Source organism: Apostichopus japonicus, chromosome 10, assembly GCF_037975245.1.
Source record: "Apostichopus japonicus isolate 1M-3 chromosome 10, ASM3797524v1, whole genome shotgun sequence".
Classification (NCBI taxonomy): Eukaryota; Metazoa; Echinodermata; class Holothuroidea; order Aspidochirotida; family Stichopodidae; genus Apostichopus; species Apostichopus japonicus.
This window is the reverse complement of record NC_092570.1, coordinates 14,263,011-14,275,587: the sequence shown is the minus strand read 5'-3', so window position 1 is coordinate 14,275,587 and position 12,577 is coordinate 14,263,011. Positions and strand designations below refer to the sequence as shown.

At 37.3% G+C, this 12,577-nt stretch overlaps 1 protein-coding gene across 4 annotated transcripts in view; it reads left to right on the top strand.

Moving 5' to 3' along the window:
* Positions 1-12,577, top strand: part of LOC139975226 (uncharacterized) — an 89,083-nt gene that overhangs the window by 27,246 nt on the left and 49,260 nt on the right. For all 4 annotated transcript variants that reach the window (XM_071982966.1, XM_071982964.1, XM_071982965.1 and 1 more), the window contains one exon: positions 12,009-12,174. In XM_071982966.1, coding sequence (XP_071839067.1) covers positions 12,172-12,174 — 3 coding nt within the window. In that variant the 5' untranslated portion in view covers positions 12,009-12,171. The remainder of the gene's footprint in view (positions 1-12,008; positions 12,175-12,577) is intronic.

Here is a 12,577-nt window from a genome sequence, read left to right as displayed (position 1 = left end):
AGGTCAAACTCAATACTTTAGACTTTTGTTTCTAAAATCACTTAGTAGTCAATGTGCATCTAATTTTGAGTCCCTTTTATTGCGAGTTTCGTTAAGATTTCGATCTTTATCAGCGTGAGAAACGGTTACTGTAAAACTATCGTAGTGCCTTATGGGGGCGGGGGCGTGTGAGTGTTTGGCGCATGGACATGCATGTCAGAAAACCTCAAACCAGTCACTACACAGATTAACAATATTAAAGTGAAGACAATGTAAGTCTCACCTGAGCATTATTCTATACTCCGATTTGTAACATAATGCTCTTGTTCTGACAATTGTGGGTGTTGTATAAAGTGTGGGTTCTGAATGGAGAGTTGAAAGCTGGTTATATTACACTGACCTTGTGAGAACATAGGTTTTAGCTGTGGTTGTAAATTTTGAAACGAAATTGTCATATTTTTGCCAACGAATTGTAAAGATAGGTACCGAAATAGAAAAAGTTTTGCTTCGTAACATTCAAACTCTCTTCCACATTGTAAGACAGCAGATTGTGGGGGAAACAGGATGCACTTACTCATACAATGAATTAAGTTATAATGTTTCTCTTCATGAAGTGTTTACCGTGAATCATGTTTCACATGTGTGTAATGTTTGAAGTAGTTTTCGATTTGTTATGCAAACTATATTGCAGAGCTGGGAAATTATTGTTAAGTCCTATGAAAAATTATAATAGAGTCATACTGTAGTAGATAATTAATTTCTGTAATAACTTATAATGGGTCACAATAGATTATTTATATTATATTATATTATAATATATATATATATATATATATAATGGTAGATTTAAAAATATAGTGTATAGTGTTCTAATTAATAGTACTTAAGTTGTGTTAGATTATTAAAAGTCATAGATGATTATCATTAGTCATGAAAGATTATGACTGTGGCCGAGTGGTGGCCGGTGCTGTGGCCGAGTGGATAAAGGCGGTGGCATTTGAAGCAATGAGGCTTAGCAATCGGGAGGTTCGGGGTTCGATTCCCGGCCGGGTCATAGTAAGGTGGGTTTTTCATCCAAGAGCAATCTACGGTTTTCCCATCTGAAATGACTTTCTAAATTGAAAAGATTCCAAATTTGAGTTAAAATGTTGAATTGGAAGCCACCCGACGTGTAAGTTGTAATCCATAAGCCCTTGCGGGTTTCTCCCACATTTGTGGTCGCTTAAGCGTCGATATAACTGCTGATTATTATTATTATTATTATCATTATCATAGGTCATAATAAAACTAGTGTTGTGTTTATCCAAGGGTTAGTTTTGATGCTTAGTATAAAGTAAAGGGGATTCTGTTGATGAATAAAGCATACATGTGTGATTGTAACACTATAATACAAACAAATAAACAAACAACAACCATACAAACAAACTAATCTAACTGACTAACTTTAAGCTTGTGATGTGTAATGTACATGGTAGTAGTCGTCATATTGCAAACACACCCAGCTGCTTTAAGTTACCATGGTTATTGCACTCAAGGCAGGGCTAATCAGTAGCTGTTGCTTTAGATATTTGTTGAAGCCATTTGGACGTTTAATTTCTACGACCAATCAGTCGCATGCTGTCTTTTGTCTTGAGGTCCGAGCTAGCGAGTTAAAAAATTGCAAGTGTTTCGGTGACATTATGTTTGATTCTTGTTGTTCTCGCGGTAATTCAATTCATTCTCCAGATTTAGCTTATGACAGGTTCGATAATAGGGTGTCACTTATAAACTTTCTGAAAGTAAACCTCCCTTGCCAAATTTAAATTCCCAACAGGTGTATTCGGATCCCATGTTTGGCAGGGTAAGGGGAGTTCAGTAGCCCTGATTTTCATACTTGAGGAAAATGAGAGTGGAAATATCTAGGGTGACCCTTAGCCTCTTCTGTAGAAATGTTACACCATCAGACTGTCATAGAGAATGAGGGTAATTGGTCTGGTACGCTCAAAAATATATATCTGAAGTGTTGAGGAACCTGGCGATTAGAAAAGTGAAGAATGATTGTGGATGAAAGTGAGTGATGCTTACCTAACTGGGGGGGAGGGGAAGGGGAAGGGGGTGGGATAGTGAAGGTGTAGGGGGAGCCTTCCAAAAGAAGTTCAAGTAAGAGAATTGGCTCTAAACATGAGTATGAGTACTTAATCTTGCACTAGTAACCATTTATATAGCAGATTTCCAAAAATTACTCAAGTAAATGTCTGAGTACTAATTCTTGAGAGTAACTAAACGTCCATCCAAAGTATATATGCTAAACTATGGATATGAGTATGGCCTCGCTGCAAGCTTGCTTGCTAGCATATAGGGGGGGGGGGTAGGCGGGGGAGGGTAAAACTGATGACTTCTTTGCTTAAGCTAACAGTTGAATATGGTTATTTCGTATTTGCTGCGTCAAGCCCGTTTGTTCAAGGAACAAAGCTAAGATTTCCAGATTTTATTTTGATACTTTCGTGGACAGAAAAACAGAGTCAGAAAAGATTACCGTTTAATTGATACGAACAAAGAGCGACTTAGATTAGAATTTGGAGAAACAAAGAAAGCTTAAGTTTCAGAGCAGAAGGAGAAGTCTTGGTGTCTATAAGAAAAGCAGAACGTGTGCGATAAGATCGAAATCCGGCCCCCTATGAAAGAACAAAAGATAGAGTGACCAGTTCTTCCTCATCATGCAGTCATTTCGAGCACAGAATCTTAAAACTGTCAAATGATAATTTATCGTTGGTGCTTGCCTCATTTTTCTTGTTCTTAAAAGTTATGAAAAAGCTATGAAAACGTATCAAAAGTCATTTTTTGTTGGTTCCCAGCAGTTTTTGTAAAGCAACATTTTCCAGCCACTACCAGGGTATCCCTTTCAACTGTACAGGGTTTTTTGAGGTATTTTTGGCAGCATTACTGGCCTATTCCCACCGAAATGGGTCAATGGTCAATCAAACAATTATATATGAATTTGTTACATCTTCCACAAATTCCTTTTGCCCAATTAATGAATTATGTTGTTATGGGATTTTAGTATATAAAAGCCCAACAAATTTGTATCACAGTCAATTAAAAGAAAAATGCTTAAAGTTGTTGCAGCTTAGCACGATCATCTTTTGTCTAGATATATCTAGAGCACTAGACCAGAAAAATTATAAATTTGTGTAAAGTTCCACTTCTATTTGCCAAGCTAATGAATAATGTTGTTATGGGATTTTAGTATAAAAAAGCACAACAAATTTGTATCATAATCAATTAAAAAAAATTGCTTAAAGATGTTACATCTTAGCATGATTAAATCCTTTGTCTATATATGTATCTAGAAAAATTGACCAGGAAATTTATATCAACTGTAGTCAGTCTAGTCTAGTCTAGTCTAGTCTAGTAATCACATCCCAAACTAATTTGATCCAATACTAATATGCCTTTAGTCTGTTTTTCAATTTTGGCTGCATATGTCAATATTTAGATCCCTGAGGGGGTGTGGTGATGTACCCATTGGTGTCCCATTTCACTTGGTGGTGGGTGTCCCCAACACCCCTCTACAGGAGGGTCTGATAACCTACAGGGGTGAGAGGCAAGCAAACTGTTGACCAAAGATATTACATCCCAGCAAACTTTCCCATTATCGACATGTTTATCTTTCACTTTAGACGTTAATGCGGACCGTGGATCTTAAAGGCCACCAGAATAGATTAAATTAATGGTCGCCCAGAGGCAATCTTTTGTCCCACCCCCCCCCTCTGCTACAGTAAAATGCTACGGAGGCAATAATTGTAGCAAGGAAAGGACATGTGGCTTGGAAACACTACTGGCAGCTAGTGGCCCTCAAATATTTTGGACAATTTTTTTTTTAAACTATTTTTTAAAGTCTGGACTCACTTAAAAAATCAAGGCTCTCAAAAATGGGAGGACGAGTGGCTGTAACACATTTAGTGGAGAGGTTAGTTAAGCCTGGCCTTGGAAGCTAACAGTTTTCGGAGCTATGCAGCTGTGGGAATCGTGCGAGTTGATTTGTTTAGGAGGACAGTCATCTGTTTTATCTAGTCGAAGGTTTGTCAGAATCTCCTGTTGTCTTCATTCATTAGCGCTCTTAACTGATCCATCAGCACAATCTCTTTTATATTCAATCGAGGCTGGAACATGTCCATTCGACGTTCACACTCATTTTGGGTAGGTGGGTGCTCTTTGTTATAGACCAATGGGGGTGTTGCTTATTCATAATAGGGGGTAGGAGTGGACTTCAAAGGTTTGTCACGATTCGTAGCCTGAACTGACCTGCTTTCTGCGTTTGGTCACTCGCAGCTTCATGTTTCGTGCAGAAATTTGGAAAAACACAATATGTCTCTGAAGGCCGCCCCCATTAGTGTGTGGCGTACCACTTGAATTGTGCTTCTAAACGGCAAAAGAAAGGTTGATTAGGTCCACCTTTCACTCTGGAGAATTAAATAATTAATGTTAGATTGTGCTTATCTCAAAATGTGGTCGGACATGCTTTCTTCATCTCTTTTTCTCTGTCATACCTTAGCTTTAAAGGATTGGTTCAGTTGTCATACATGTTTATGTTATATGAAAGAGGGACAATAAAAGAAACACAATGGTGAAAAAACTGTTCAAATATCTTTTTCGGTTAAAGAGATATTCAAGTGTAAAGTTTTATCAGATTGTGTAGAAACTGCTGAAATCTGACTAGCTGTGATGTCACATCCTCACATTCCTGAAAAGTCTTTGTTTTTTTCTCTAAATATTTTGTGAGATTTAGTGACTTTCAACCAAAAGATATGTCAGGAGATCTCATATTTGTCAAAGGAAGTATTTGAGATTAAACATCTGAAGAATTTTTGATTATATTATTTTCAAATGTGTTAAAAAATGTAAATAATTTTTAAAGAAATACATTCACAAATGTTAAGGAAGTGAGGATGTGACGTTACACCCTCACAGTAAGTCTTTCTACACCAGTTGTTTTCAAAGAAATTTTGTTATCTTCAAAGTGTCATATCTCCTTAACAGAGCATGCTATCATGGTAGTTTCTTCACTGTTCTTTTTGTCTTTTTTTGCTCTTTCATACAAAATAGACATGTCAAACACCTGAACCAATCCTTTAATATTTTGAGTCAGAAATAATATATTGCTTTTGTTATCCTTCTCAGAATTTCAAGAACCAATCATTTTCTATAACGTCAATCATATTTGTTAGTAGTAAGGTACTGTTTGTGGCCTATCTCTGTAATATTAATTATGGTCACCAGGTTCAGGTAGTTTAATATATATATGCCTCGCTAAACCTGAGAAATCTGTTTGATACTATCGTCACATGTTGTCCCCCTTACTCTGTAATTTGCAAAATCAAATCTCGGTCGCCCATGATGCGAAATACGCCCTTGAGCAAAACAATATGTTTTTTTGTTTGTGACATTTTCATCATGTATTTTAATATCCTCAACATTGGCAGTCTGTTAGTTTTCAAAACGACCGTGAACTATGTTTCTGACACATTCGTAGCAAGTGGGTCAGCCTAGAACCTATTTGGTAAGAATGTTGCCTTCACTACAATGCTGTTACCCGGTAAAGGTAAATTACCAGCTACTGTACATAGTTGCTACTTCGGCAAAGAAATATTTAAACTGGAGTGACCTTAGCATTACAAATTCTTTGCTTTTGCCAGCAGATGAGCTTAATCCTGTAAAGTCATTGGTTTAAATCTAACTGTTCTATATTTAAGCCAATCGTTTCTTTAATGTTGGTCGTATTCTCTTCATTAGTTTCTGTTGTTCATTTAGAAATATTTCTCATTAGGTATGGGCAATGCACTAGTTATCAGGTGTGCCCAAGGTAGGAGGGGGTGGGGTGTGGGCGGGGGGGACCATGGCCTCCCCCCTCATTTTCAGTCATCAGTTGGGAGAATATTAGAATGATGGTTTAGGCGGGGGAATCGTTACATTCAGCCGAGCAAGAATTAGGCCACTGCTACAGTAGGGTGTACATCCCTTTTCAATGACACACAAAAATTCAAGAGTAATTGTTAGCATCGCCTTGCGATTTGACCTAATTATAGACCTAATTTATAGTCTAAATATATCTCAGAATGCACCATCTGACTTCTAATTTATTAAATCTTTTATATTAGGGAAGACCCACCAAATCCTCCTACATGGGAGTCCATTTCAACAGCCAAAGGGGGCCAAGATACCTTCCTTTATAAAATCCTTCATTTGCTTCTGTCCCTTCCACTTTTGTAATCCTATTCACACCACTGCTAGTTATGTGATTAGTAGCATCTACTGAGGAGGGGGGTGGGGGTGGAAGGGTAAAAGGAGATAGGGATGACATTAACGGGGTAGCCACCATAATTGGCTTTCGGTATGGTACAGTATCATTCCCTGAACATGCAACTCACATATATATTTAATCAATTGGGGTGGGATGTGGAACAGGGAAGATGTGAGGGTTGGACACTATATGATCCCTCATCTTGGTTTTACTGTATGGTAAACCATCATACCGTGAACATGCGACTGGAATGGTCAGGTTAAGTGATAGGTTAACATGGTCATGGTCCCCAAGGGCTTCTGTATCATGTTCACCTCTTAAGGGATATTCAGGTTTCAAGTAAAATTTCCTCTTGCGTTGTTGATATTTGCGAAGTGCAGTAGTCCTTCCAAAATTCATTTGCTAACTTTTTATTATTTGACTTACATTAGAACCGGTTAAGCTACTCCTCATAACATCAGCCCAGGCATTCTGTGGTAGCTGTCTAATTTTGTAAACATCTCTTTTTTAGGTCATTCCGTCACTTGTAACCCAAATCTACATACAGTAGTCGCGTCTACCAAATGTTGAGATTCATGTACTCTACAGATGGAATACAGAGCCTACAGTTTGGTTTCCATCAAAGATCGGAGGGCATAGTGGGACTAATATCATTTCCAAGAAAAGTTGGCCTGTGCATGGAATAGCTACGATATACCACACATGAACATAAAATCCAATTATCGAACATAGAGGTTTACCATTGGACCGATGCAAGGCGGGAGAACACAAAAAGGGTTTAGCCGACGACGGTGGGCGGTGTGATGAAATATATAAAGGAGGTGCCAAAATGTCTTGCGTCGTTTCTTAAAATAGTTCATGTCATCCAAGTTTCCTGAATGGTCATTGAACATGAATAATGTGTTTGGTCATGTATGCTTTCAGATTTGGCAAGAATACAGCTCAGGATCGCCATGTTGTTGTTTTTTTTTTTCTTCACTAAATATGTCGCATTTGATTTTTTTTTTATGGCAACAAACTCAGAAATTGATATATAAAGCATCTGCATAAACAGTGATGTGGACCATTACACTCAGATAAATTTCATTCTTTGTCAAAATCCACAGGTTTCCACACATTTTCACATACATGTGTTGAACATTGTTTTGAAAAAAAGTGATTTGTTTATCATTTTTTCTGTGAAATTTGTTTAAAAATATGCAGATTTTCCAATATGCGTTGTTTTCTTTTTGCATTTTGATTTACCTATGATCAGTGATCATGTGTGATCATAGGTAGGGTTCCCATAGGGTTTTTTTTGGGGGGGGGGGGGAGGGGGGAAGGTGTGAGTTGGAATACTTGTTAAAAAGGCTAGATGGATGAGGATGTGCACACCAAAACAGCTAATTATTAGTTATTTTTGAAAATAAAGAATGCTAAGTTAGTGGCACTGTGAAAGATTTTTTTTCTTTATCATGCCAATGAAATGCTAAATAAGTTAAGCATCGGCATGCGTAGCTGGTGAAAATTACTATGAAATCATGTGTTTCTTTGCTATGATTGTTATTACGATTATGGTTATGATTTAGCAATCATCTGTTGCTTGGCTTTGTTGCTTGTTATCTCTCTTTGGCTCATTTAAAAGCAGGGTGCGATTATGTTTAAGGCTCTTACGTCATACAGACCTGTTTTGTTGCCTCCGTTTTATTTAACAGACGGACCACGCCTTGCCTCTTACGTTACCAATATAAAAAAGTCCAAAAAAGTCTATTGAAAGCCTTTCATATTGAGAGGTGTTCTTATATTTTCTATTTTGTTTGTTCCAATGGTAGATTAAAGCCATATCCAGAGGTTGCACTAATAATTCAATATGAAATTTCAACTTGCGAATAACTTTGCGTAGCAGCTTTAAAGGCCCTCAACTTTGTAAAATACTATGGTTCCTGTGTATACAAAATTTGCTATACAGTTTTGCACTTGCATAGCAATTTGCCCATTTTGCATAGCATTTTTCTCCCGGAACCTGTTTTGTAAATTTCAAACAATAACAGCTGAGCACCTTTGTATACATTCAACATCGCACCATTTTGTACTCAATAAATTTGCAATGCAAAGTTAAGTTTAATATTACTTGAGATTACATTAAGTCTCATGTTTTATTCATTTTCGTGTGGCTTCTGAGAGAATGACATCGTGATCTTTGTGCTAAACTCAGTAGTCCAGTCACTTCAATGCATGAATGTCAAAAGTAAACGTTGGAATGTTACCAAGAATGATAAGGTCTACAATTAACGTATCAAATTTAAGTTTGTGCCTAGGTAGTCATATTTTAAATCAATTAAATGCCAAACAGCACTTTTATTGAGAGACAAAAGTCAGTCAACTTTGAATTAGTAACTGCATGGATGCTGTATCTCATGAGAGTACAGCAATATTGTCACCTGTTGTTTATAAATAACAGTTTCTTATCTTGCAGATTATAATGTGTGGTTTTTGGCTTTGGCAATTGCATTTACCTTACCACAATTAGAAAATTACATTTTCCATCACCAAAAAAAAAACAAGAAAAAAATGGAAAAAGAAAAAGGAAAGAGTAAATTGATTTTATATTTTTCTCATCACATAACCCTTTCCAAATTGGGAGGTGACTGCCTTAAGGGAGTTGGCATGCCTCTCCCTAAAACCACAGAGAGTACAGTTAGATGTGCGTATCATTTTTCAGAGCCTAAGGTTCCATTGAGGTGTTAGATGACATTAAATTCACACTCGGGCTTCTTGACGAGAATGGCCTCCCCCTTTTGTAAATTACTGTAACTTGTATTGTATGACACGTTAATGTAACATTAGTTTATTGTTTGTTGATTATGTTTGCATATCAATATCTGGTCACTGGATACTTTAGTTTTTATTATTATTTTTTTTATCCATTTCTGTTGTGAATAACTTTAGAGAGGATAGGATTTTAAAGCTGAGCTTTTAACTTATATGTAAACTTTTGAGCATTTTGTTTCCAAAAAAAAAAAAAAAAAAAAAATGTTGGCTGCATTTACTTTGGAACGGTGAACCGGTGGTACAGCGCTGCGAAGCGTCAACTGCCATCAGCGATTTCTGAATGTTGCCTTGATTGGTGAATTAATGGGTACCTACATTGACACAGCAATGTCCAACATTCTCTCTCATCTTCAATGAGATTTGACTCTCATGTATTTGTTGCATGCGCTGCGCAGCGGGGTTTTGGGGTTCTGGGTGCCTTTGACAGGACGGGTTGTTAAATTGCTCGTGAAAGGGGACAGAGAGAATTGACTTCTTCACCATGACAACATGGTATACTTGAGGTCATGAGAAGCAGTATGTGTTCTCCTCATGTTATATTTAGAAACATCTTTCAGCTTTCCAGGGGTAGTTTTGTCCCTAGCTCTTTTTTTTCTTTTAAGCAAAGTTTGAATAAAAGCATTGATGGCAGTATACAGGACCCCAGAATGCTTCATTTAATAAAAACAGTCCGCCGGGTGGTAGGTTACCAACTTCTGTGATTCCAGGAAGTTCATCGCGTCCTACTTTGGCTGGGACACGTACCCATCCATGCGACGCACATTATTGTCACGACATACTAGGGAGAGTTAACATCTCAAGGACAGGAGCTCGTATGAACTGATGACCGAAAATTTTTAAAAGAAGTTGTATGAGTTTCTGCAGTTTATGAATTGCTTCTGTTTTGAGCACCACACTTATTAGTGGATGGTTAGATGGATAGATGGGGAAAGTTTTCTTCTTTTCAATTTTACAAAATCCTTCCAAAGAGAGAGGTTCTAATATATATATATATATATATATATATATATATATATACATATATATATATATATATATATATATATATATGTGCTGTGTATTAAAACAACTATAGAAGCATGTTTACAGCTGATCTAAAATCAAGAAAAAAAACATCAGAGAGCAAAAATGGGATAATTTCATATTAATGTTTGGGGAGTTGTGAATATCAGGTTTGAAAGGGAATGGAGAGTTGAGACACATATCACCTCAATGAGGAAAAGTATGAATGCTTCAAATAAAATATCCTGTGAGGATGCTCAAGGACGCTAGTTTGAGCAAAGAGTCTTCTGTTTTAGATCTTTGTTTATCCTACACTGTTTAAACATTTCACAGTCCGTCCAATTATATCATATAATAATAATATATAATAATCAGCAGTTGCTTAAGCGACCATAAATGTGGGAGAAACCCGCAAGGGCTTATGGATTACAACTTACACGTCGGGTGGCTTCCAATTCAACATTTTAACTCAAATTTGGAATCTTAATTGTTATCTTATATATATTGTTATATAATAATCTTAAAATCTTAATTATGATGAGGAATCTGCAAATCTAAAATGCAGACACACAAGGGAAGCTTCTTCCCTATTAAAACTAGTCCGTCACACAACTCTGTCATGACATAACTCGAAAAAGAAAAAAAAAGATTGCTGATATTGCTCCAGCCTGACAGTTAATCATTGTTTTAGTGTTGTTCACTTTTTACAATTTTCGAAACCAAAATGTCTGTAAACCATTTGGTTCAGATCTACACTTGCCTTTGCATATGCCTTCAGGTTGATCTTTCGTTTCCATCTTTCCTCCCACTTCACCCACCTCACCCCACCCTCATGCACCGGTGCTATCGTAAACACAAACTCATGGTGCCACCCAAACTGTTTGTGATACTGTATGGTACTTTCCCTAAGGTTCATCTAGTGTCAGTTTTCCCCAATATTTGCCCACAGCCTGTTTTACCTCCACTCATCCACTCAACCACTTGGGTTGTTTGGTTTAGAAAGTCCTAGTTTTCTGCCAGCCAGTACAGTAGGAGGTCACCGTGATTTCAGTGTCCTCCCCCCCCCCCCGCTGTAAACTCCCATCGAAAGAAAAAGGCTTCGTTCTTGAACCTCTCCTGCTCTTCTTGTCATCCGATCATTGTGAATAGGATTTTGCCCTGAATTCTCCTGCGGACATGCTGAACTCCTTTCAAATGACATCGCTCTCTGGCTGTATTGTCCGTTGAAATTGGATGCTGAGCCTGTTACGTTGGGCCTCAGCGGGACCACCGCTCATCCCCTGTTCTCTTCCCCATAATTCTAAAGAGAGTCATCGCTAACCTTTCTTGACAAAAGCATTAATGCTTACCTCTACTAGTAGTAATCAAATCAGTTTCTGCCTCGTTGTGCCAACGGTGTCTATTTGTCACCGTCACCTCTTTGGTAGATGCCCTGCATTCCTCCCCCCGTTTTGTGGGACATGAAAGGGTTCTACGCTGACCTCTCTTTTCATCCTCACAGAAGGAGAGAACAAAGGGTTGTGGCGGAGTTTGTTTGCCTATTCTTGCAGAGGTCTTGAGATCAAGCTGCCCACAGGCAAACATATCATTTCCAATCTTTATTTAAAATTCTGCATTGAGATATATAAAGGAGGAATAGAATGGTTACACAAAGGTTCATATCCCCCCCCCCCCCCCCATGCAGCATCGTTCCCAACTTTTCTTTTACTTCCCCAGGACGACCTTGACTCACTTTTCCCAATTGATGGGTTTTTTATTGCTCTCTTTACATGTGACTTTTCTATTGCTCTTTGCTTGCTGCGCTTATTTTGCTTTTGTAACAATTGCATAAATGTTTTTCAGTCGTTTGGTTGATGTATCTGTTTTTGGCCCGGTGCAGTTAAATACGACAAATTTAAATATCTCTCTTTTAACCTCTCAATCTCTCGACCCTCAGTTTAGAATCCCATTCATCTGATGGTGAGGAACGGGAGAGGAGCTCGGAAGGTGATTGACCGGGAAGTACAGGGAACTTGGATTGATTCCATGACATCCTGGCAGAGTTAATCTTCTGGATATGGGTGTGATCAGAATAGAACTCACACCTGCTAGCTTTGTATATGGTAATACTTTGTCTGTAAACTTGATAAATTGGTGGCCTATATATATATATAGTCACCAAAACAACTAGTATTGATCAATGCAGGTGACAAGCGCCCTATATATATATAAATATAAATATAAATATATATATATATATGTATATGTATATATATATATATATATATATATATATACATATATATATATATATATATATATATCAGCTTTTGAAAAACTAAAAGTTCCTTTTCCTGGTGGCCATTTTATACCTGCACTAAAAATATTCTGATACATTGCGTTGAGTTAAATTCGGCAGTTAACATGTTTCGATGGGGAAATTCATACTGAGAATGACAGTAAATTGCTTGTTGAAGTTCTATCATTCATGAGTGACCATTACTTGAAAATCTAGCATATATTAGG